Source organism: Myotis daubentonii, chromosome 15 (assembly GCF_963259705.1).
Source record: "Myotis daubentonii chromosome 15, mMyoDau2.1, whole genome shotgun sequence".
NCBI classification, from domain to species: Eukaryota; Metazoa; Chordata; class Mammalia; order Chiroptera; family Vespertilionidae; genus Myotis; species Myotis daubentonii.
The window spans coordinates 2,342,163-2,362,995 of NC_081854.1; the positions used below are offsets into that span (position 1 = coordinate 2,342,163).

Consider the following 20,833-nt stretch of genomic DNA (forward strand, 5'->3'; position numbering starts at 1 on the left):
GCAAACACCCACACAGCCGCCAGCTCCCGGGAGGGCGCAGGGATGAGGGGCCGGACGGACAGACGGGGCGCACGTGGAGGCCGCGTGGGCAGGGCGCCCACCCGTCTGCCTGCTCTCCTCTCCAGCCAGGGAAGCGTGGGGGGACCCTGGCGGAGGGGCCGGAGGCTGGATTCACAGGGGTTTGCTGGGCTTGGGAGTCACGGTTCAGCAGCAAGAGGGCTTCCAGCCAGACACCAGGAGGGACTTCCTGAGCCGGGAGAGGAGCCTGAGACACCCTCCCCGCTCCGCCGGGATGCACAGCCCCCATCGCAGGGGGAGGCGGTGGAGCCTCTATGTTCCCCCCTCCCCCCGTCCAGGGGATCAGGGTGGTGGGTGGCAGACGGAGGAAGGTCGAGGCCTGGGCGGGGAGGCGGCCGCACTCACACACACTCACACCCCGCAGCAGGCGGCGGGAGGCGGAAAACTTGGGTAATGGGGAGCGTGAGTCAGCCGGCTGGCTAGGAGCGGGCCGCTGTGAGCTCATCACCTCCCCTTCTCCCAGGCCAGCACCCCCGCCGACAATTAATGTCAACTCAGAGGAAGGAGGAGCCAGACGGAAGGGGGTGCGGAGACAGACTGGAAAAGGCATCAGAGAGAGGGAGCCGGCCGCAGCGGTTTCAGGCTTTATTAACAACCGGGTGTAAAAAACCAGATGGGTCTGGCGGCCCCGGGCTCCCACCTTCCCCGGGGGGCGGGCGCCGGGCTGCCCTGTGTCCGCCTCCTCCTCCTCCTCCTCCTCACGGCCTCTCCAGGAGACAGCTCCCCTACAAGGCTCCGCTCAGCGCCTGGCTCCAGACTCACCCCCTTCACGCACAGGCATCAAACCCCACCCCGTTCGCAGGGGCCTCAGCCCTATGTGGGGGGGGCCCTTGTCCCGAGTCCTAACCCTTGGGCGTCAAACTTGGTCAGCCCCCTCTCCTCCTGGGAGGGAGTCGCTCCCAGGCCAGGCGGGAGCTCGGGAGGTGCAGACCTGCAGCGAGAGACAGGCGGGAGGTCTCTCAGCGCAGAGGGAGGCCGGAGGCGGGGCAGGCCGCCCTCTCTGAGAAGTTCACACACCACACATGGGCCTCAGCCTGCGGTGGCTGGCGTGTCTCAGCCTCGCAGGTCTGAGTCCCTGAGCCCTGGGTCACAGGGAGGCTGGGGATGTGCCCGCGCACAGTAGGTGGTCACGCACACAGTAGGTGCTCAGGTTGGAGTCACAGGTCCTTGCTGAACTCCCTCACCAGTGTGTAGCCCATGCAGCCCCAGCCCCCCTCTGCCTGGTAGCCACAGCCTTCCAGCATCCCTGCCACGCCCCAGGCCGCCACAGCCACGGGGACCACGAGGCGGGCTCGGGGCTCCCCCATGCCCCCTGCCCAGGCACGTGCCCGGGACTCTGCAAAGGCCAGCAGCCGCCTGCCCACACCTTGGCGGCGGTGCCAGCGGGAGACGGAGAGGCGGGTGACCCGGGCCCCGTCCCCAGTGTGGGAGCCGGGAGCCAGGGCCAGGACCCCGCACACATCCCCTGAGCCCCGCACCGCCACCCAGGGCCCCCCTAGGCCGCCCGGCGGAGGCAGCGAGCCCCACCGGGCCCGCAGGCCCAGCTTCAGGGCCACCACGGCCAGGAGCACAGGCAGGAGGAGGGCCAGAGCAAAGGAGGCCAGGACGAAGCGCAGGCCGCTGCTGGCCGCCGCCAGGAGCAGCAGGGTGGGCGGCCGTGTCAGGGCGTGCAGGGCCACTCGGTTCTCCATGTCCTTCACACCAGCCTGTGGGTGGGAGGGGTAGTCAGAGCCAGGGGCCTGGCCTTCCATGACACCAGGGCCCCTGTGGACACCGGGGACTAGGAGAGGGGCGCCCTGGCCAGGAGGGATGGGGGGGGCCCAAAGGGGAAAGGAAGGGGTGTGGGGGGCCCTGTGGCAGAGGGACGGGCAGAGGAGCCTGCGCACAGTAGGTGGTCATGCACACAGTAGGACCACCTGCTCTAGGCACCCGCCAGCACCACACCTGGCACACTGGGCTTGGCGTGAGTGAGCGAGGGGATGAGCTGGGAGCTCTGGGGACATCCACTTCAGGGGAGGGACAAGCAGGAGGCACCGGGAAGGCCGAGGCCAGAACAGGGCAACTGGAGGGGGGGGAGGGGGGCCTGCCCCGGGCCAGAAACTGCGCTTGCTCAGGACACCGCACAGGAGAGGAGAGAAGCAGGGAGTATAGGGCTGAGGCCCCTGCGACTGGTCTGAAGAGTGTGGGGTGGTAGGCGGAGTCCCCCAGAGCCCGGGAGGGAAGGGAGGCGCTAGAGGGAGAGGGGGCCGGGCCAGAAGCGCCTCGGGAGGGGCGCGCCCCTCCGGGGCTGGGGCTGGGGCTCAGCCGCCCTCACCTTCAGCATCTCCAGCACCAGCGCCTTCTCGTCCTCCCTCATCTCCCGCACCGACAGGTGGCTGGGGGCCATGGCAGCCCCGCGCCCCGGGGAGCAGGCGCGCACCTGGTGAGAACAAGTCAGCATCAAGAAGGCCCTCTGGTCCCCAAGCGCCCCGATGAGAACGCTCGGGGGACCCCCAAGCGAGGGCCGATCTCCTGGGATCCTGCACCCCCCACCCAGGGGCCGTGGTGCTCAGCGATCTCCCCCCAAATGACACGCCACGTGGACGCCAACACAGGGCTCCCTCCAGGGCTGCGGGGCTGCCCTGCGGGGTTCAGCGAACCCCCGCCCGCTGCCCGGGCGAGGACCGCGCTCCCCGCGCCCCAGCGCCCCTCCCCCAGTCGCCGCAGGACGAGGACCTGCAAACACCCCCGCGAGCCGCTCTGATCCTAAGGTGTAGGGGTGCAGGGTCGAGAAGGGGGGGTCGCTGGCGGAAGTGACGTCAGACTCGCGCACGTTGGGGGCGGAGCGGTACCTAAAGGCCTTAGCAACTGTTGCCAAGCTCCCCGGCACGTGCGAGCAGCGGAAGGGCTAAGGCCGGGCGCACAGCCTCCGCCGGGATGGGGTCGGGGAGAAGGAGCGATGGAGAACGGGGACCCGTAGGGCGATGGGGGCGGACACCGGCGGAGAGCGGTACTTACCGGCCGTGGAGGGGGTTCGCACGCTCTCTCCCGGGTTGCTAAGCAACCTGCGCGTGGTGTCGGGGCGCTGGAGGGAGTGGATGGATGCTCATTGGTCCCTGGGCTCTAGCCCGACGGGCTGCGTCACCCTCCCGAGCTCACTGGCTCCCAAACTCGCCCACCCTAGGGCCCTCCGTGCTCAGTGCCCTTCGGACGAGCATCCTCCACCCGCTGCTCAGAGAGGGGAGGTGTGGGTGAGGGACAGGCGGACCCCGATTCTAGAGCCCGCCCTCCCCCATTCTAGGGACACTGCAGCCTTAAGGGTAAACAGCTCGCAAGTCACCTGCAGGCGGCATGCCGGAGACACGCCTCCGGGCTCCCAGGCGGTGGCTATGGCCGTGACATCCCCCCCCCCCCCCCAATAAAACAAAGCGCAGGCGAGGAGACTCTGGTCTTTATTAGCAAGCCCGCCGCGGCTCTCCTGCCCCGGCCCAGCCCAGGCAGCGTGACGGGGTCGGTGTGAGAGGCGGGAAGAGGGCCAGGGGTTCTACTTAAAATGTGTGCACCAGCTGGACCGCGGGCAGAGTCTGGACGATCTGGATGGAGGGCAGGCCCTGCGCGGCCATGCCCCCCGGCGCGGCTCCCGAGGGGACCACCTGTACCATCTGGGAGGCGGGAGCCGCGGGCACGCCGGCGGTGGCCGAGGCCGGGCTGGGCGGCGGCGGGGCCAGCAGCTGCAGCGTGGTCGCCCCGCCCCCCACGCCGCCGTTCTCCAGCAGCTCCGCGGCCGGGGCGCTGCGGATGATGAGCAGTTTCTGGCCCGGAGGCCCGGGAGCCGGCGGCTCGGCCAGCCCCGAGGGGAGGGTCTCCACCTCCTGCACACACAGCTGGGTCTGCTCGCCGTCCGCCCCGCTCAGCACCAGGACGCTCTGCAAGCCCTCGTCCGTCTGCAGCGTCTCAAAGAGCACGTCCTGCACCACACCGGCCGCGGCCTCGCCCTCACCCGGGTCCCCGGGCCCCGGGCCCGCCAGCAAGTCCTCGGCTGCCCCACTCTGGACCACCAGCAGGTTGGGAGCCTCCGTGGTCACGGCTCCACGACTGGGATTAGGCAGCTGGCCCGCCACCGGCTGCAGCTGCACCGTGGTCACCTCCTGTGCCGGCTGGAGCTGCACCGTGGTCACCTCCTGTGCGGGCTGGAGCTGCACCGTGGTCACCTCCTGTGCGGGCTGGAGCTGCACCGTGGTCACCTCCTGTGCGGGCTGGAGCTGGACAGTGGTCACCTCCTGTGCGGGCTGGAGCTGGACGGTGGTCACTTCCGGGGCTGGCCGCAGGGGCTGGAGCTGGACCCCGCTCACTTCCGGCGGCCCGCCCTCCCCACCGCCCACGTTCTGCAGGATGAGGAGGCTCTGCCCTGCCCCATTAGTTCCCATGTTGCCCCCTCCCTGCACCCCCAGCCCCCCAGGGCCGGGCAGCCAGACTACTCCAGGCCCCTGCCCGGCCTTGCCCACTGCCCGCAGGCCCTGCCGTGCCTGGCCACCCCCAGCCCCCGTACTGGAGGAGGGCAACAGAATGAGCTTGGGGGGTGGGGGCGGGGGCGGGGGCGTGGGGGGCTGCACGCTGCTGGGGATGAGCTGCAGGCCCTGGGCCGTCTGCACCAGGAGGAACGTCTGGGAGTTGGGGGCTGCTGGGCCCAGGGTCGGGGCCTGCCCCGGGCCCCCTGCCACCTCTAGGGAGAGTGTGGCCTGGAGGTGGGGGAGCACGTGGACATCTTGGGTGGCCGGTGGGGCTGGAGCAGCAGCCAGAGGGGCAGGGGCTGGGGGGCCGGCGGCGGGGGCGGCAGGGGCGGCCGGGGCATGCGTCCTCAGGTGCCGCTGCAGGTAGGCGGCCATGACGAAGCTGCGGCTGCAGATGGGGCAGGAGAAGGGGCGCTCGGCCGAGTGGGTGCGCTGGTGCAGCAGCAGGTTGGAGGAGTGCGTGAAGGTCTTGGGGCACAGCGGGCAGCGGAAGGGCCGCTCGCCCGTGTGCACGCGCTGGTGCTGCCGCAGGTTGGAGGTCTGCGCGAAGCTCTTGCCGCAGACGCCGCAGGAGTGCGGCCGCTCGCCCGTGTGCACGTGGCGGTGGCGCCGCAGGCACGAGGTGTTGCGGAAGGCCTTGCCGCACTCCCCGCACGCGTAGGGCCGCTCCCCGGTGTGCAGCCGCAGGTGGTACTGGTAGTGCGAGGACCACTTGAAGGTGAGGCCGCACTGGCCGCAGGTGAAGGCGCGCAGGCCCGTGTGCACGCGCTGGTGGATGGCCAGCAGCGAGGAGCGCTTGAAGGCCTTGCCGCACTCGCCGCACTGGTAGGGCCGCTCGCCCGTGTGGTCCCGGAGGTGGTAGCGCAGCCCCGAGGAGCCCTTGAAGGCCTTGCCGCACTCGGCACACTTGTAGGGCCGCTCGGTGGACGCGGAGGCGGACGCGGGCGCCGGCGCCGGGGCGGGGGGCGGCGGGGCGGGCGCGGCAGGGGCCAGCGGCTCCTGCGGGCAGGTGACCTCAGCGGCCTCGGCCTGGGGGGGCGGGCGCCCCGCCGCCGCCTCCTCCACGTGGCACTGCTGGTGCGCCAGGAGGCTGGCCAGCTGCGGGAAGGCGCCGTCGCAGCTGCCGCAGCGGAACGCTTGCCCGCCCGCCGCCCCGTGGCTGTGCTGGTGGCGGGAGAGCCCGGCCACGGTGCGGAAGGACTTCCCACAGGGCAGGCAGGCGAAGCTGGGGGCGGCGGCAGCGGGAGGGGGCTGCGGTTGCGGGGCCGCTGCCGATGGGACCGCCTTGGGCGTCTCTGGGGGTGCGTCCGGGGGCGCGGGCGCCGCCTCGGGCCCCGGGCAGGGCTGGTGCTCCAGCAGCAGGTCCTCGCTGCCGAAGCCCAGCTCGCAGCCGTCGCAGCGGTACACCAGCTCCACCGTGGTTTCGGCCGCGGCCAGGAAGAGCTCGGGCACCACGGGCGGGGGCGCGGGCGGCGGGGGCGCGGGCGGGCTGGGGGCCTGCAGGGGCGGCTGCAGGTAGGCGTCCGGGAAGACCTTGGCCGGTGGGGGCGCGGGCGCGGCGGCGGGGGCGGCCCCGTGGGTGCGCTGGTGCAGCTGCAGGTTGGAGGAGTGCGTGAAGGTCTTGGGGCACAGCGGGCAGCGGAAGGGCCGCTCGCCCGTGTGCACGCGCTGGTGCTGCCGCAGGTTGGTGCTCTGGGTGAAGCTCTTGCCGCAGACGCCGCAGGAGTAGGGGCGCTCGCCCGTGTGCACGTGGCGGTGGCGCCGCAGGCTGGACGAGTTCTTGAAGGCCTTGGGGCAGTCGGGGCACGGGTAGGGCCGCTCGCCCGTGTGCTGGCGCAGGTGGTACTGGTAGTGCGAGGACCACTTGAAGGCCAGGCCACACTGGCCGCAGGTGAAGGCGCGCAGGCCCGTGTGCACGCTGCGGTGGATCTGCAGCAGCGACGAGCGCTTGAAGGCCTTGGGGCAGTCGGGGCACTGGTAGGGCCGCTCGCCCGTGTGGCCCCGCTGGTGGTAGAGCAGGGCTGACGAGCCCTTGAAGGCCTTGGGGCAGTCGGGGCACTTGTAGGGCCGCTCGCCCGTGTGCGTGCGCTGGTGGTGCAGGAGCCGCGAGGACCAGCGGAAGGACTTGCCGCACTCCCCACACTCGTACTGGGCGGCCGCGGCCGGGGCGGCGGGGCCCGGCTTCTCCCCGGTGCCCTCGGCGGTGGAGGCCGGCGCCATGTCAGCGTGGGAGCCGACCATCACACCTGGGGGGGGGGGTTCTGGGTCAGGGGAGGGCGGTGCCCCTCCACCCGGCGTCCTCTCCACTCCAACCTGTGCTGCCCCCTCAGAGGCAGCGCACCTCCCACCCAGGACCCCCCTCCGCATCTGCCCCAGGAAGCAAGACTTCCGGTGCTCAACTTCCGGCAGAGTGGGACCAGGGGGTCCCCAGCCTGAGGTCAGCCATCTCCGGAGGCTGGGCCTGGCCTGCAGGGCTGTGCTCAGTGCCCTTACAGGCCAGGGTCTCCCCAGCACCCTGGCTTCAGACCCTTGGTCCTTCTCCCTGAAAGGACTCCTTTCCCACCGCCCCCAACACTGCAGGGCCCTCAACACCTGCTGCCGCTGAGGCCCCTGTGCGCTCCCCCCTCTCCACCACCGCCCCCGCTCAGCACACGCCCTGGTGGTGCCCGGCCACACATTCCCTCATCCCCACGAGCTCTCCCATCCACTGCCCTGCAGGCTGTGCCTCCGCCCCACCCGAGCCTCCCTGCCCCTTTCCCAGCATCAGGGCTGCGGGCCCCTTGCAATCATGCCCTTGGACTGCGGGGCTCCTCCCCACCCGCGGGGACTGCATCCCTCGGTCCATTCGCCCCCCGCTGACACCTGCACGTTTCTCTCCCCCTCAAACCGCTCCGTTCCCCTCCTGCTCTCACCAGGGGACCCCGCCATGGGCCTCGGCATTGGGAAAAGGAAAGCAATCGGGAGAGACGTTCCCACGCTCCAAGCAGGCACCGAGGGTTCTCCGGGGGCGACTGAGACACCCTCCACGGGCCTGGCCCAGGGGACATGGGCAGTGCCTGGAGACGGGTCTGGTTGTGGGTGTTGACCGGAGGGGCAGGCGCTCCCGGCAGCTAGAGGGGGAGCCCGGGGATGCTGCAGTGCACCCCACAGCGGCTGGGCCGGGGCCCCACGGCGGAGTGCTGGGGTCCAATGCCAGAGGGGCTGAGGCTGGGAAAACCTCACTATCTGCTCCCCCCACTTGCCTCTGGGCCCAGCGACCCTGAATCCCCACCTACAGCAACGTTCCTCATGGCCTGGGCCTCCCATCAGTGTCACCATGGCTGTCCCTCATCTTTTTCAAAAATAGATATTTGTACGGATTTCAGAGAGGGATAGAAACATCAATGATGGGAGAGAATTATCGACCGGCTGCCTCCTGCATGCCCCCCTACCCCCAACTAGAGATCAAGTCTGAAACCCAGGCATGTGCCCTGACCTGGAATCCAACTGTGACCTCCTGGTTCATAGGTGGATGCTCAAGCACTGAGCCACACTGGCCGGGCTGTCTCTCATCTTTTAAAACCTTCACCCCTTGCCCAGCTTGTGTGGCTCAACGGTTGAGCGTCGACCTATGAGCCAGGAGGTCACAGTTCGATTCCCAGTCGGGGCACATGCCCGTGGTTGCAGGCCCAATTGCCAGTGGGGGGCGTCCAGAGGGCAGGTGATCGGTGATTCTCTCTCATCATTGATGTTTCTAACTCTCCCTTCCTCTCTGAAATCAATACAAATATGCTTTGTTTTGTTTAAAAACACACACACAAACCTTCAGCCCGCGCCTGGCTCAGTGGATAGAGCGTCGGCCTATGGATCGAAGGATCCGGGTTCGATTCTAGTCAAGGGCACGTATGTACTTGGTTGCAGGCACCTCCCCGGCCCAGGACCTGGTCAGGGGTGGGCAGAAGGCAACCAATCAATATGTTTCTCTCACATCCGTGTTTCTCTCTGTCTTTCCCTCTCTCTTCCACTCTCCCTAAAAATCAGTGGGAAAATATCCTCAGGTGAGGATTAAAAACAACAAACCTTCAACCACCTCTCCCTCCAGCTACAGCCTCGTTTCTCTCCACCCCTTGGCAGCAAAGCAACTCGAACCTGCTGTCAATACCCACAGCTTCCACCTCGGACCTGGCGAGCAGGCCTCCTCCCCACCTCCACCAGCTCTTGCTTTCTGCACAGCATTTATCCCCTTCTAACCTGCTTTATAATCAGGCTTTCCCAGCCTCAGCACTGTTGTGGCCTGGGGCCGTTCCAGTGTGTGTGTGTGTGTGGGGGGGGGGGTTATACTGTGCACTGCAGGGTGTTTAGCAGCACCCTGCCCCCTGCCCACTAGACCCCGGCAGCATCTTAATCGCTGCTGCGTCCCAGCACCTAGAATAACTCCCAGCACAGAGGGAGAACTCAGTATTCTGCCTGAACAAAGTCCGGGCGTCCCCTTTGGACAGGCCATTAAATTCCCTTTAAACAGATGAGCGTCCCTGTTAAAACGTAAGCGCGTGTCCCTAGCTGGTGTGGCTCAGTGGATAGAGCCTCGGCCTGCGGACTGAAGGGTCCCGGGTTCGATTCCGGTCAAGGGCACATGCCGGGTTGCAGGCTCGATCCCCCGTAGGGGGCGTGCAGGAGGCAGCCGATCAATGATTCTCTCTCATCGTTGATGTCTCTCTCTCTCTCTCCCGCCCTCTCTGAAATCAATAAAAATATATTTAAAAAAATAAAATTAAATGTATGCGCGTCCTTTTTTTATTTTATTTTATTGATTTTTTACAGAGAGGAAGGGAGAGAGATAGAGAACTAGAAACATCGATGAGAGAGAAACATCGATCAGCTGCCTCCTGCACATCTCCTACCAGGGATGTGCCCGCAACCCAGGTACATGCCCCTGACCGGTATCGAACCTGGGACCTTTCAGTCCGGAGGCCGACGCTCTATCCACTGAGCTAAACCGGTTTCGGCTATGCGCGTCCTTTTAAGGGACAGTTGCACGTGCCGCTCAGAAGGCCCGGCCTGCCTTAAACAAGAGGCATCCAGCTCGGGAAGAGCCGAGACCTATCTTATCCAATAAAGAGCGCCCCTTGCAAAAGGCCGGACCACGCCCGACTTCCCCTTTAAGAGGGTGCTCCTACTGCACCCCAATCTCCATCTTTGTTGAGCAAAACTAGGGGCTGCTTTGAAGCCACCTGGATGCACAAGCTTTTTCTGTAAATGTCTGCGCCACTGTCACCGGCCTTTGATAATCCTTTCTTGGGGGGAGAGGAGGGGTGGTGAAAGCAGGAAGCTAAGGATCTGCCCCGCCCCCTTTAAAAGCGGCCCCTTGCCCTTTAAGAGGGCGGAGCCGACCCTGCCGATAAAAGTCGGAGGTGAAGTAGCGCCCTTCCCTTTAAAGCATCCCTTCCGGTTTCACGCTCGCCGCTTCCCCAACGTCTCCGCCCTCCGGTCCCTCCCCCCACCCCACCCCTCCGGTCTCTCACCTGCGGTCCGGACCCGGGGAACGAGCGGAGACCCAGAGACCTCCCGCGGGGGCCGACGGGAAGGCGGAGCCCCGGCGGCGGCGGTGCAGGAGTGGGGGCCGGGGAGGGGGGCGGGGGCGCGCGCCCTCCCAACGGCCCCCGGCGCGAGGCACCCAACCTTTATCGGCGGCCGCTCGCGCACACAAACCCCGACGTCGCCGTCGGTGCGTCACGACGCCACGTGCACCGAAGCCTCATCCTCGCCCCTCCCATTGGCTTCTGGCCTTGGCGGCGCTTCCCCGGGCTTCCAGAGCGCGAGGCATCTTGGGAGTTGTAGTTCCTCTCCGAGCCCGACCGAGGCGTCTTGGCAGTGGTCGTGGGGGGTCAGCCCAAGGCCGGGACAAGCAGGGTCTGGGTGCAGCATCGGACGCCCCCCTTTATCAGTATTGCCCCTTCTCGTCTGGGACGGAGACCCTCCTCCGCGGCGTGGATCGGGCAGGCCTCGCCCCCCCCCCAGGGGTGTGGTCACTCGTGGCCTGGTCGCCACGCCCAGGCCCTGGGGCTCCCTTTCCCCGGACCTGAGACCAGCGCAGGGATTGCCGCCCGCGGGGGTCACGCGAGTTCAAGGTTCCGGCCTCCTGCTGTGGACACGCGTGCGGTTGTGCGGGAACCCGCGCCCTGCAGAGCAGGGGCTGCCCAGGCACCGGGTCCGAGGCCCAGCCTTCGCCCTGCTTTCCCCGCTCGGCCCCCCGCGGCCTCGGCTTCCAGCCACACGGACTTTTCTGCGGGTCATGCAACAGGGCGGCGGTTCTCAACCTGTGGGTCGCGGCCCCTTTGGGTGTCGAACGACCCTTTCATAGGGGTCGCCTAAGACCATCGGAAAACACATATAATTACATAATTGGGTTTTTTGTTTGTTTTTGTTTTTAAATATATTTTATATATATATATATATATATATATATATATATATATATATATATATATTTTTTTTTTTTACAGAGAGGGAGAGGGATAGAGAGTTAGAAACATCGATGAGAGGGAAACATCGATCAACTGCCTCCTGCACACTCCCCACCAGGGATGTGCCCGCAACCAAGGTACATGCCCTTGACCGGAATCGAACCTGGGACCCTTGAGTCCGCAGGCGGACGCTCTATCCACTGAGCCACACCGGTCAGGGCCCCTGTCTCACACCTGACAGCTGTCGCCAGCCATGGCCGTGTGGCCCCTGATGACAGCCACTGCTCCCCGACCTTCCCCTCAGCCAGAGGGCCCCGTCCCACACTGTCCCTTAGACCCCAAGGCCCTCCTACCCCTAGCCCATCCCTTCTCCGCTGCTACGATGCCAGGTGGGGGTCCCCTCACATGCTCAGGGGGACTCCTCTGTCTCTGCCACCCGAGTGTCCTCGACGACCAGCCAGGGCCCGAGCAGAAGCCGCGGTACCCTGCTGCATGGATGCATTTTCTCGGCCCCCTTCGCCTTCCCCCAGGCCCCCGGGCGGGCTGCAACTCGGTCCCCACCTGAGCGGACCTGGACCTGTTCCCGCGTGGCCTTCCCAAGTCCCCGTGGATTCGTGCTTGTAAAACCCTTGGCTGCAGCTCAGCCCAGACCTTCCCTTCCTTTCCCTTCCGCTCCTCCCTCCCCCGCCAGGAGGGAGCTGCTGGAGGCCCTGGGAGGGACACCTGAGCTCCTGAGGGTGAAGGCGAGAGGCCGGCACCAGGGGAGGAGCCCGGAGCTAGACCCCTGGCCCCTGGGGTCTGACCCCACCGACATCTGGGGCTGCCAAACGCACCAGGCCCCGCGCCCCTACCCTTGGCTTCCAGGTGGAGGGAGGAGCCCACAGCCCCTGTGGATGTGGACTGTGCTGCTCAGTGGGCTGTGGCCCCTGGCCTCTCCCCAGAGGTACAGAGCCCACACCCACCCCTTGCCCGGGCCACCCCACCGGGACCCTGCAGTATGAACGGAGCCCAGCCAGGTGCTATGGGGGAGGCAGGAGAGGCAGGGCCTCAGCACCCGCTCTCGTTAGGCCCTCGTTAGGCCCTTGCTAAGCCAAGTCTCCCAGCCAGCCCTGCCCTGCACAGGCGATGTGTCCCAGCTTCTGGGACAGACCAGCTCCAAGGGTTGCCTCCTGCACAGGCCCTGACGGGGGGCGAGATCATACCTGCAAGCCAGGTGCGTGCCCTTGACCAGGAATCAAACCCGAGACCCTTGGGTGCCGGGCAGGTCTCTAATCTTATAAGGATACCAGGCAGACTGGACCAGGTCCCACCCTAACAACCTCATTTCCCCTTAACTGCCTCTTTATTTTATTTTATTAAATATATTTTTATTGATTTCAGAGAGGAAGGAAGAGGGAGAGAGAGAAACATCAATGATGAGAGAGAATCATGGATTGGCTGCCTCCTGCAAGTCCTCCACTGGGGATCGAGCCCACAACCCAGGCATATGCCCTCCTGACCTGGAATCGAATCTGGGACCTTTCAGTTCCCAGACTGACACTCTACCCACTGAGCCAAACTGGCTAGGGCTTAACTGCCTCTTTAAAGACCTTAGCTCCAAATGCAGCGGCATTCTGTGCGGGAAGAAAAGATGGGAAACAAATCCGACAGGGCTGGCCCCTCTGCGTTCTGCGTTAGGGACAACAGGGATCTGCCATCTGTACATTTTTACAAAACGAAGTCTGTCTGAGACTGGGCGAGAGACGCGGCAGAGAAGCAGGGTGGAGGCGGGAGGGACAAGCCTGGTCTGGGCTTCCCCCTCCCCAGATTGGAAGGGGATGGAGGGGTGGGGTCTCCCATCCCAGGTGCAGGGAGGCCTATAAAGGAGGCGGGGGGCAGGGCCCTCTCTGGGCCACTATCTCTGCCCCACACCCCCACGGCTCTCCTTCACTCTGGCCCTCATAACCCAACTCCTACCTGGTCTACAAAGCCCTGCGGGTCTGGCCCCTGTTCACTTCTCTACCCTCACCTTTTCGTGTGGCTCAGTCTCTCACTCCAGTCAAGGCTGCCTCAGGACCTTTGCACACACCGTGCCCTCCGCCCTCTGGGGGGCTCCTGGCTGCCACCTCTCCTGCTCTGCTTGCAGGACAATGGACACCTCCTCAGAGAGGGCTTTTCTACCTGAAGCAGCACCCCTCCCCCGTCCACCCGCCGACCTACTGTGCGCAGTCTCAGCCCCTCCACAGCCCATCCCCAGCTGGGATTTTCTTGTGCGAGGACCCCCTCCCAGGGAATGATGGGACTTCTCTTGCTCACGGCTGCACCCTCAGCCTCCGCACACAGTAGGTGCTCTGTGAATGTTTGTTGAACGACTGGGACACGGGAAGGAGCCTGGGAATACCTCCCACCACCCGCAAGGGCAGGTGCACAGACACCAGGTGGATCCTTCACCACCCCAGGTAGGAGAGGGGCCCCCGCCCAGCGCCAGCCGGGGTGTTGGCGCCCCCCTGGCCGGGCGTCCCAGGCAGGTCAGGCCTGCAGCCCCGGGGTCCTGGGCGTGTTCCGGGTCCGGCCGGGCAGGGCACAGAGCTGCCCAGCGGATGGTGCCCTTGGCTCCTGCTGGCGGATGGGAGCCCCCTGAGCCCCGGGGGTCACCCCTTGCCTGTCCCCAGGGCCTGACCCCCCATCCTCCAGAGACCAGTCCACTCCCCCAGCCCGTTGCCAAGGGAACCGGACCTTCCCTTCTGGGCCTGAGACCAGTAGGACCACACACACCACACACCACATACCACACACACACCACATACCACACACACCATGCACACACCACACACACACACAGAGAGACACACACAGAAATACAGACACACACACACACACAACAACACACACACACAGAGACACACACAGAAATACAGACACACACAGACACACACAAAAATACACACACACACACACACACACACCACACACCATACACACACCACACACACACACACCACACACACACCACACACACACACACCACACACCACACACCACACACCATACATACACCACACACAACAGACACACACACACACCACACACCATACACACACCACATACATGCAGACACACACAGAGAGACACACACAAAAATACAGACACACACACCACATACATGCAGACACCACACACAACACACACACCACACACACACACACAAATACAGACACACACACACCATGCACACACCACATACATGCAGACACCACACACACACACACACCTGCCTGAAATGGAGAGACACAGACGCACGCACAGGGAGAGAGGAACAGAAATGCGAAGCAGGCGTTGAGAGGGCCTGGAAGCCGGCGACGGTGAGAGCTGGGTCAGAGGGAGAGGGAGGCCCACGGCGAGGCTCACACGCCCAGGTTACGGGCTTGGTCCCCGTGGGGGCGTGCAGAGGCAGCCGATCAGTGCTTCTCTCATCACTGATGTTTTTCTCTCTCTCTCTCTCCCTCTCCCTTCCTCTCTGAAATCAATAAAAATAGATTAAAACAAAAAAGGTGCAGGAAGGGCCATGAGCCATGGAGGGGGCGCCTCTAGAAGCCGGAGAAGCAAGGGCACGCGGTCTCCCCTGGGCGCCTCCAGAAAAGACACCTGGATGTCAGCCCGTGAGACCCACCCTGGGCTCCTGACCTGAGAACGGAGAGGGAGTGAGCGTGCACCGAGCCCCCAGGGGCGCTACAGCAGCCCTGGGCTCACACCCCTGACCCCTCTCAGGGCAACAGCAGACGGCCGCCCACCTGCCCCACACTGGGCCAGCCCTCCCAGAGACAAGAGGACCCATTCCCGCCCGGCCGGGTGGCTCAGTGGTTGAGCGGCGACCTATGAACCAGGGGGTCACGGTTTGATTCTCCGTCAGGGCACCTGCCCGAGTTGCAAGCCTGGTCCCCGGTGTGGGGCGTGCAGGAGGCAGCGATCCATGATTCTCTCATCACTGATATTTCTCTCCCTTCCTCTCCCTTCCCCTCTGATGTCAATAAAGGTTTGCTGTTGGCTTTGTTGTTGTTTCTTTAATGAGGACACCACTATTATTCTAGCGCGGGGGGCGGGGGGCAGCCCCACCTCCTGCCAGCCCAGCCACTCTATGCCTCCCCAAACACGGGCCTGAGCCTCCCACTGCCCCCTACCCCCAGCCTGCACCCCAACCTCCCACACCCCAGGCCTGCACCCCAGCCTCCCACCCCCTCACAGCCTGCACCCCAGCCTCCCACCCCCTCCCAGCCTGCACCCCAACCTTCCACACCCCAGGCCTGCACCCCAGCCTCCCACCCCCCTCCCAGCCTGTACCCCAACCTCCCACACCCCAGGCCTGCACCCCAGCCTCCCACCCCCTCCCAGCCTGCACCCCAACCTTCCACACCCCAGGCCTGCACCCCAGCCTCCCACCCCCCTCCCAGCCTGCACCCCAACCTCCCACACCCCAGGCCTGCACCCCAGCCTCCCACCCCCTCCCTCCCAGCCTGCACCCCAGCCTCCCACCCCCTCCCTCCCCGCCTGCACCCCAGCCTCCCACCCCCTCCCTCCCAGCCTGCACCCCAGCCTCCCACCCCCTCCCTCCCCGCCTGCACCCCAGCCTCCCACCCCCTCCCTCCCAGCCTGCACCCCAGCTTCCCACCCCCTCCCTCTCAGCCTGCACCCCAGCCTCCCACCTCCCTCCCTCCCCGCCTGCACCCCAGCCTCCCACCCCTCCCACCCCCTCCCTCCCGCCTGCACCCCAGCCTCCCACCCTCCCTCCACCAATTAAGGGCCCTCAACGCTAACCGCTGCAGTTGACTCGGCTCCTGGCCTTGCCTCCCGCCAAGCGAGCCCTTTGTCACCTTAATTGGCATCTCCAGGCGCCGTGCTCTGCGCCCACCCAACCCACACGCCACCTGCCCATATCTCAGGGCCAGCTATGTGCTAATTGGGCCCGGCTCAGCCCGGCCTTCCTATATCAGCCCCCCACCTTCTGCCCCTCAAACCTCGGGTCCAGCTCCCAGGACACAGGGACCAGGAGGGCACAGGAGGGACGCCCCGTCCTCATTGCCTGGGCCCCACCCCGCACCCCCTCCTGTCCAGGGTCCAGGGCCCCTCCCAGGGCCACCCCTGCCAGTCCTCCGCAGCCCGAGCCCAAGCCCTGGCTGCCCCCCTCTCCTCACAGGTTCGGGGGTGCTTTCCGATCCACGGGGACACAGTGGACAGTCACCCCCAGATCACCCAGGCCATGCACCCCGGGGCCCCCACAGCCCCTGGAGTTTCGGAGCCCAGCCCCCGGGAGCTGTGTGCCTTTGTGAGCGGGGCGGCCGCCCACATGCTGCGCGCCCTGCACCCCCGGCGGACCCGGCCCCCCAAGAGGAGGCCCAACCACAGGCGGTTCCTGCACAATCAGATCTGCAGGTGAGGGGGCCGGGGGGGAGCGGGGAGGGGCCGGGGCCCTGAGTCTGGGGAGAGAAGTGGCCCCTGGGGCTGGGTGCCATCAACACTCATGAATTTATTTATATTTTTATTGATTTCAGAGAGGAAGGGAGAGAGGGAGAGAGAGAGACAGAAACATCCATGATGAGAGAGACTCATGGATCGGCCGCCTCCTGCACACCCCCTCCTGGGGATCCAGCCCGCAACCCGGGCCTGTGCCCTGACCGGGAATCGGACCATGACCTCCTAACTCCTGTCCACGCTCCATCACTGAGCCAGGCCGGCCGGGCTCATGCATTTATTGAGCACCAACTGTGTGCCCAGCCCCAGAGACCCGGCAGGGAACACAGAACAGCACACGCCCTGCCTTCATGGGGGCGCGTCCAGAGCGGGAGCAGCGGGTGGATGATGGGTGCGAGGCTCCCATGCGGACGAACCTTGCAAACAAGAGCAGGCGGACCCACAGCCGCGGGAAGCAGGTGGACGCTGGCAGGGCCGGAGGGGGCGCAGCGCTTGCTGGTGGGGACGGGGCTTGCTTTCGGGGGATGAACAGCTCCGGGGCTCCTTAGAGGTGGCGGGTGCACAGCTCGCAGAGGTGTGAAATGCCATTGGACTGTGCGCTCTGAAACGGCTCATTTTAAGTGATGTGCATTCGGGTTCCATTTTTATGTTTTTACATATATTGTTTATTGATTTCAGAGAGGAAGGGAGAGAGAAAAACATCAATGATGAGAGAGAATCATGGACCGGCTGCCTCCAGCACGCCCCACACTGGGGACCAGGCCCGCAACCCAGGCCTGTGCCCTGACCTGGAATCCAACTGTGACCTCCTGGTTCATAGGTCGACGCTCAACCGCTGAGCCACGCCGGCTGGGCTGAAATGACTTTTTAAAAAAATATATATTGTATTGATTTTTTTACAGAGAGGAAGGGAGAGGGATAGAGAGTTAGAAACATCGATGAGAGAGAAATATTGATCAGCCGCCTCCTGCACACCCCCTACTGGGGATGTGCCCGCAACCAAGGTACATGCCCTTGACCGGAATCGAACCCGGGACCCTTGAGTCCGCAGGCCGATGCTCTATCCACTGAGCCAAACCGGTCAGGGCAAAACTTTTTTTACATTTTTTTTAGAAAAAAATCGCTGGAGGAGTGAGGATATTTTCCCCATCGGTTTCTAGAGAGAGTGGAAGGGTGGGGAAGAGACGCATTTGTGCGGCACCAGCACGGCCAAGGGTGAGCCTGAGAGGGGGCGGTGAAGGATTAGAAAAGACAGACAAGAGAAAAAGGCTGGGTCTGGGTGGGACACTGTCTTCGTCTTTATTTTATAGCAGATTCTAGGCGGCAAAGCAAGGGCGTGGTCAAGATGTTTACAACCTTCTGGTGGGTTTTGATCCCACTCAACAACATGCACCTGAACTCTATCAAGCCCACATCACTCAGGCACGTGGGGCCACGTGTTTGGACCACAGGTTCAAGCTCACAACCACAGCTGTTGGCTGTCACTGTGCTGGGAGGGCCCTGCCCTCCAAGCTGGCACTTGCACGTGGAAATGAGAGGCCTGTGCCCTCTCATCAGTCCGAGGCTTGGACCTGTCCATACCCTGTAGCCCAGCGGTTCTCAACCTCGGCTGCACATGAGAATCCCCTGGGAGGAATCTTTTTAAAATCCTGATTTCTGGCCGAAACCGGTTTGGCTCAGTGGATGGAGCGTCGGCCTGCGGACTGAAGGGTCCCAGGTTCGATTCCTGTCAAGGGCATGTACCTGGGTTGCGGGCACATCCCCAGTGGGGGGTGTGCAGGAGGCAGCTGATCGATGTTTCTCTCTCATCGATGTTTCTGACTCTCTATCTCTCTCCCTTCCTCTCTGTGAAAAATCAATAAAATATATTTTAAAAATAAAATAAATAAAATCCTGATTTCTGGGCCTCACCCTCCGGAAATTCTGTTTCTTTGTTTATGGGGCGGGGCCACAACATTTAGTAACAGAGAAACAGAATTCCCGGAGGATGAGGCTCAGAAATCAGGATTTTAAAAAGATTTTCAGGGGATTCTCATGTGCAGCCGAGGTTGAGAACCACTGCTGTAGCCGCTCTCCACGCACATTGATTGGTTGCCTCCCGCGCGCACCCGGATCGGGGCCAAGGGCTGAGCCTGACACGGAGGTAGTGCCCTTGCTGATGCTCTAACCACTGGACCACCGGCCTGGGTGCCATCCTTTGCTTTTACCTGTTGGACCCTGGTCACTGCACATCTAAATGTGCAAAGCGCGCAGGCGCCGGTGCCGGAGGAGACACGCTGCCCTTGCACTCCGCACCCCGCGCTGCTCAGAGCTCCCCGCCCCATGGGCTCCCACATCTGGAACTGCCCGACCCAGAGAAGGGACCCGGGGCAGGGAGGCAGCACCGGGAGGAGAAGGACGGGGCGAGCTGGGACCCCCCACCCCCCCCCCACCCCCGGCTCCCTCCGCTGCGCTGGCCCAGCCGCTGCCCCCCTCTCTCCGCAGGCAGTTTGCCAGGATTGAGGCTGCCACCCAGCGCCTGGCCCTGTCCATCCTGTCCCAGGAGGCGCCTCCCCGGAGACCGGCGCCCCGGGGCCCGCCCCCGCCGCCTCCATCCCCCTTCCTGGGCGTGGCCCGCGCCGTGGCCCCCACCGAGGCGCCCCGGGCTGGCCCCCGCCTGAGCCTGGCCGCGCTGGAGGCCTCCAGCCTGGACCGCATCCGGAGCATCGCACTCTCCCCGGAGCCGCCCTCGGTGCCCGCCGACCTTTCCCACCACGCAGAGGGCCAGCCAGACCCCAGGCAGGCCCTGCAACCCTGCGACCCCCTGCGCCTGCCCCTGCCTCCCTGCGACCCCCTGCGCCTGCCCCTGCAACCCTGTGACCCCCTGCCTCCCTGTGACCCCCAGCCCCTGCCTCCCTGCGACCCCCTGCGCCTGCCGCTGCCTCCCTGCGACCCCCTGCGCCTGCCCCTGCAACCCTGTGACCCCCTGCCTCCCTGTGACCCCCAGCCCCTGCCTCCCTGTGACCCCCTGCGCCTGCCCCTGCAACCCTGCAGCCCCCTCCCCCTGCCTGGCCTGGGGGCAGGGGCTGAGCTCCTGGCCCCTGAGGGCGCCTGGGTGGGCAGGTGGGAGGTGACGCCTTGTGCTCACCATTCTCAGGGGGTCCCCGATGGCTGGGGGGCCTGCTTCCCATGACGCCCAGTCACAACCCAGCTCAGTCCCTGGACCAGCCAGAGGCACCCCCATGACAGCTCTGGAGCCCCCACCCTCGGCCAGGAGCCCCCCCCCCCCACTCCTCTCCTGGCAACTTCTGGGAAAATGGCCCAAGGCCAGACCCCCACCTGAGGCCTGGGCCTCTCCTCTGCCTCTTCCAGGCAGGCCCCCTCCTGCTCTCTCTCCCCTCCACCTTTGCCCTTCTTTCTACCCAGCCCCAGCTCCGCAAGTCCTCACTGCAGCCCCCTGTCACCCTGGCTCATCTCTGCCTGATGTCTGGGCTCATCTCATTTATTCGCAGAGATGCATTGAGCACCTACTATGTGCTGGGGATTCAGCAGTGAATAAAATAAGCGAGGTCGCTGCGTTTGTGGCGTTCACGTCTCGGGGGAGGCAGACCAGGGGGCTGACAAAAAATGAAAACATGCATAGTTTTTTTAAATATATTTTTTTAATTAATGTCAGAGAGGAAGGGAGGAGAGAGATATATATAGAAACATCAATGATGAGAGAAAACCACTGATCGGCTGCCTCCTGCACGCCCCCTACCGGGGATCGAGCCCACAACCCGGGCATGTGACCAGAATCGAACCCAGGACCCTTCAGTCTGCCGGCCGATGCTCTATCCACTGAGCCAAACCAGCTAGGGCTATGCATACATCTTTAAGCATGAGATTAATTTCCAATTTCAGGTTGGAATCAGTGCTCTGAAGAAGATAGAACTTCGACCTTACCGAGCGGTATCTGACACCGGGTGGTCAGGGAAAGCTTTGAAAGACAAAGAAGAAGCTGGCCATGCGAAGGTCTGGGGTTCCAGGCAGAGGGAACAGCACATGCAAAGGCCCTGGGGTGGGGCCTTGGGGAACAGCAGTGGGGCCAGCGTGGTGGAGCTGAGCAAGCTGGGGGCGAGTGGGGGAGAGGGGCGGGGGGAGAGGTTGACAGAGGCAGCCATGAACTAGGAGTCATTTGGATTTCATTCCAAGAATGAAGGGAAGTTCTCTCTCTGTCCCTCTCAACCCCATTTCCAAGCAAACAGTCTACATACTGTGACCACCACCCTAGGAGGCAGGTACTGTACAGATGGGGAGACTGAGGCTGCGGAGAACACAGATTGAGGGGGAGAGGGGTGGGGAGGATCTTTTTTATTTGTTTTTTAATCCTCACCTGAGGATATTTTTCCCATTGCT

General features: G+C 64.4%; 4 protein-coding genes across 7 annotated transcripts in view; 2 read left to right on the top strand and 2 right to left on the bottom strand.

The window, feature by feature from the left end:
- Positions 1-20,833, top strand: part of ISOC2 (isochorismatase domain containing 2) — a 166,740-nt gene that overhangs the window by 138,481 nt on the left and 7,426 nt on the right. The gene's annotated exons all lie outside the window — the stretch shown is intronic.
- NAT14 (N-acetyltransferase 14 (putative)) lies at positions 51-10,165 on the bottom strand. 3 transcript variants are annotated; one of them, XM_059665099.1, is made up of 3 exons: positions 10,070-10,165; positions 2,393-2,497; positions 51-1,784 (listed from the first exon to the last, which is right to left on the bottom strand). In XM_059665099.1, the coding sequence occupies exons 2-3, from the start codon at positions 2,462-2,464 to the stop codon at positions 1,236-1,238; spliced, it is 621 nt and encodes a 206-aa protein (XP_059521082.1). In that variant the 5' UTR covers positions 2,465-2,497; positions 10,070-10,165; the 3' UTR covers positions 51-1,235. The 3 variants fall into 3 exon arrangements, with proteins under 3 accessions (XP_059521082.1, XP_059521081.1, XP_059521080.1); XM_059665098.1 differs by lacking the exon at positions 10,070-10,165 and adding an exon at positions 3,076-3,183; XM_059665097.1 differs by lacking the exon at positions 10,070-10,165 and adding an exon at positions 2,794-2,902.
- Positions 3,494-20,833, bottom strand: part of ZNF628 (zinc finger protein 628) — a 178,529-nt gene continuing 161,189 nt past the window's right edge. Inside the window, exons 2-3 of one of the 2 annotated variants that reach the window (XM_059664975.1) lie at positions 8,459-8,627; positions 3,494-6,814 (exon numbers count right to left, since the gene is read on the bottom strand). In XM_059664975.1, the coding sequence (XP_059520958.1) occupies positions 3,606-6,809 (3,204 nt within the window). In that variant the 5' untranslated portion in view covers positions 6,810-6,814; positions 8,459-8,627 and the 3' untranslated portion in view covers positions 3,494-3,605. Of the gene's footprint in view, positions 6,815-8,458; positions 8,628-10,069; positions 10,201-20,833 lie in introns of those variants that run through there. The other variant, XM_059664974.1, reaches the window with a different exon arrangement.
- C15H19orf85 (chromosome 15 C19orf85 homolog) lies at positions 16,243-20,017 on the top strand. The gene is made up of 4 exons (XM_059667337.1): positions 16,243-16,417; positions 18,941-19,238; positions 19,341-19,413; positions 19,519-20,017. The coding sequence occupies exons 1-4, from the start codon at positions 16,245-16,247 to the stop codon at positions 19,626-19,628; spliced, it is 654 nt and encodes a 217-aa protein (XP_059523320.1). The 5' UTR covers positions 16,243-16,244; the 3' UTR covers positions 19,629-20,017.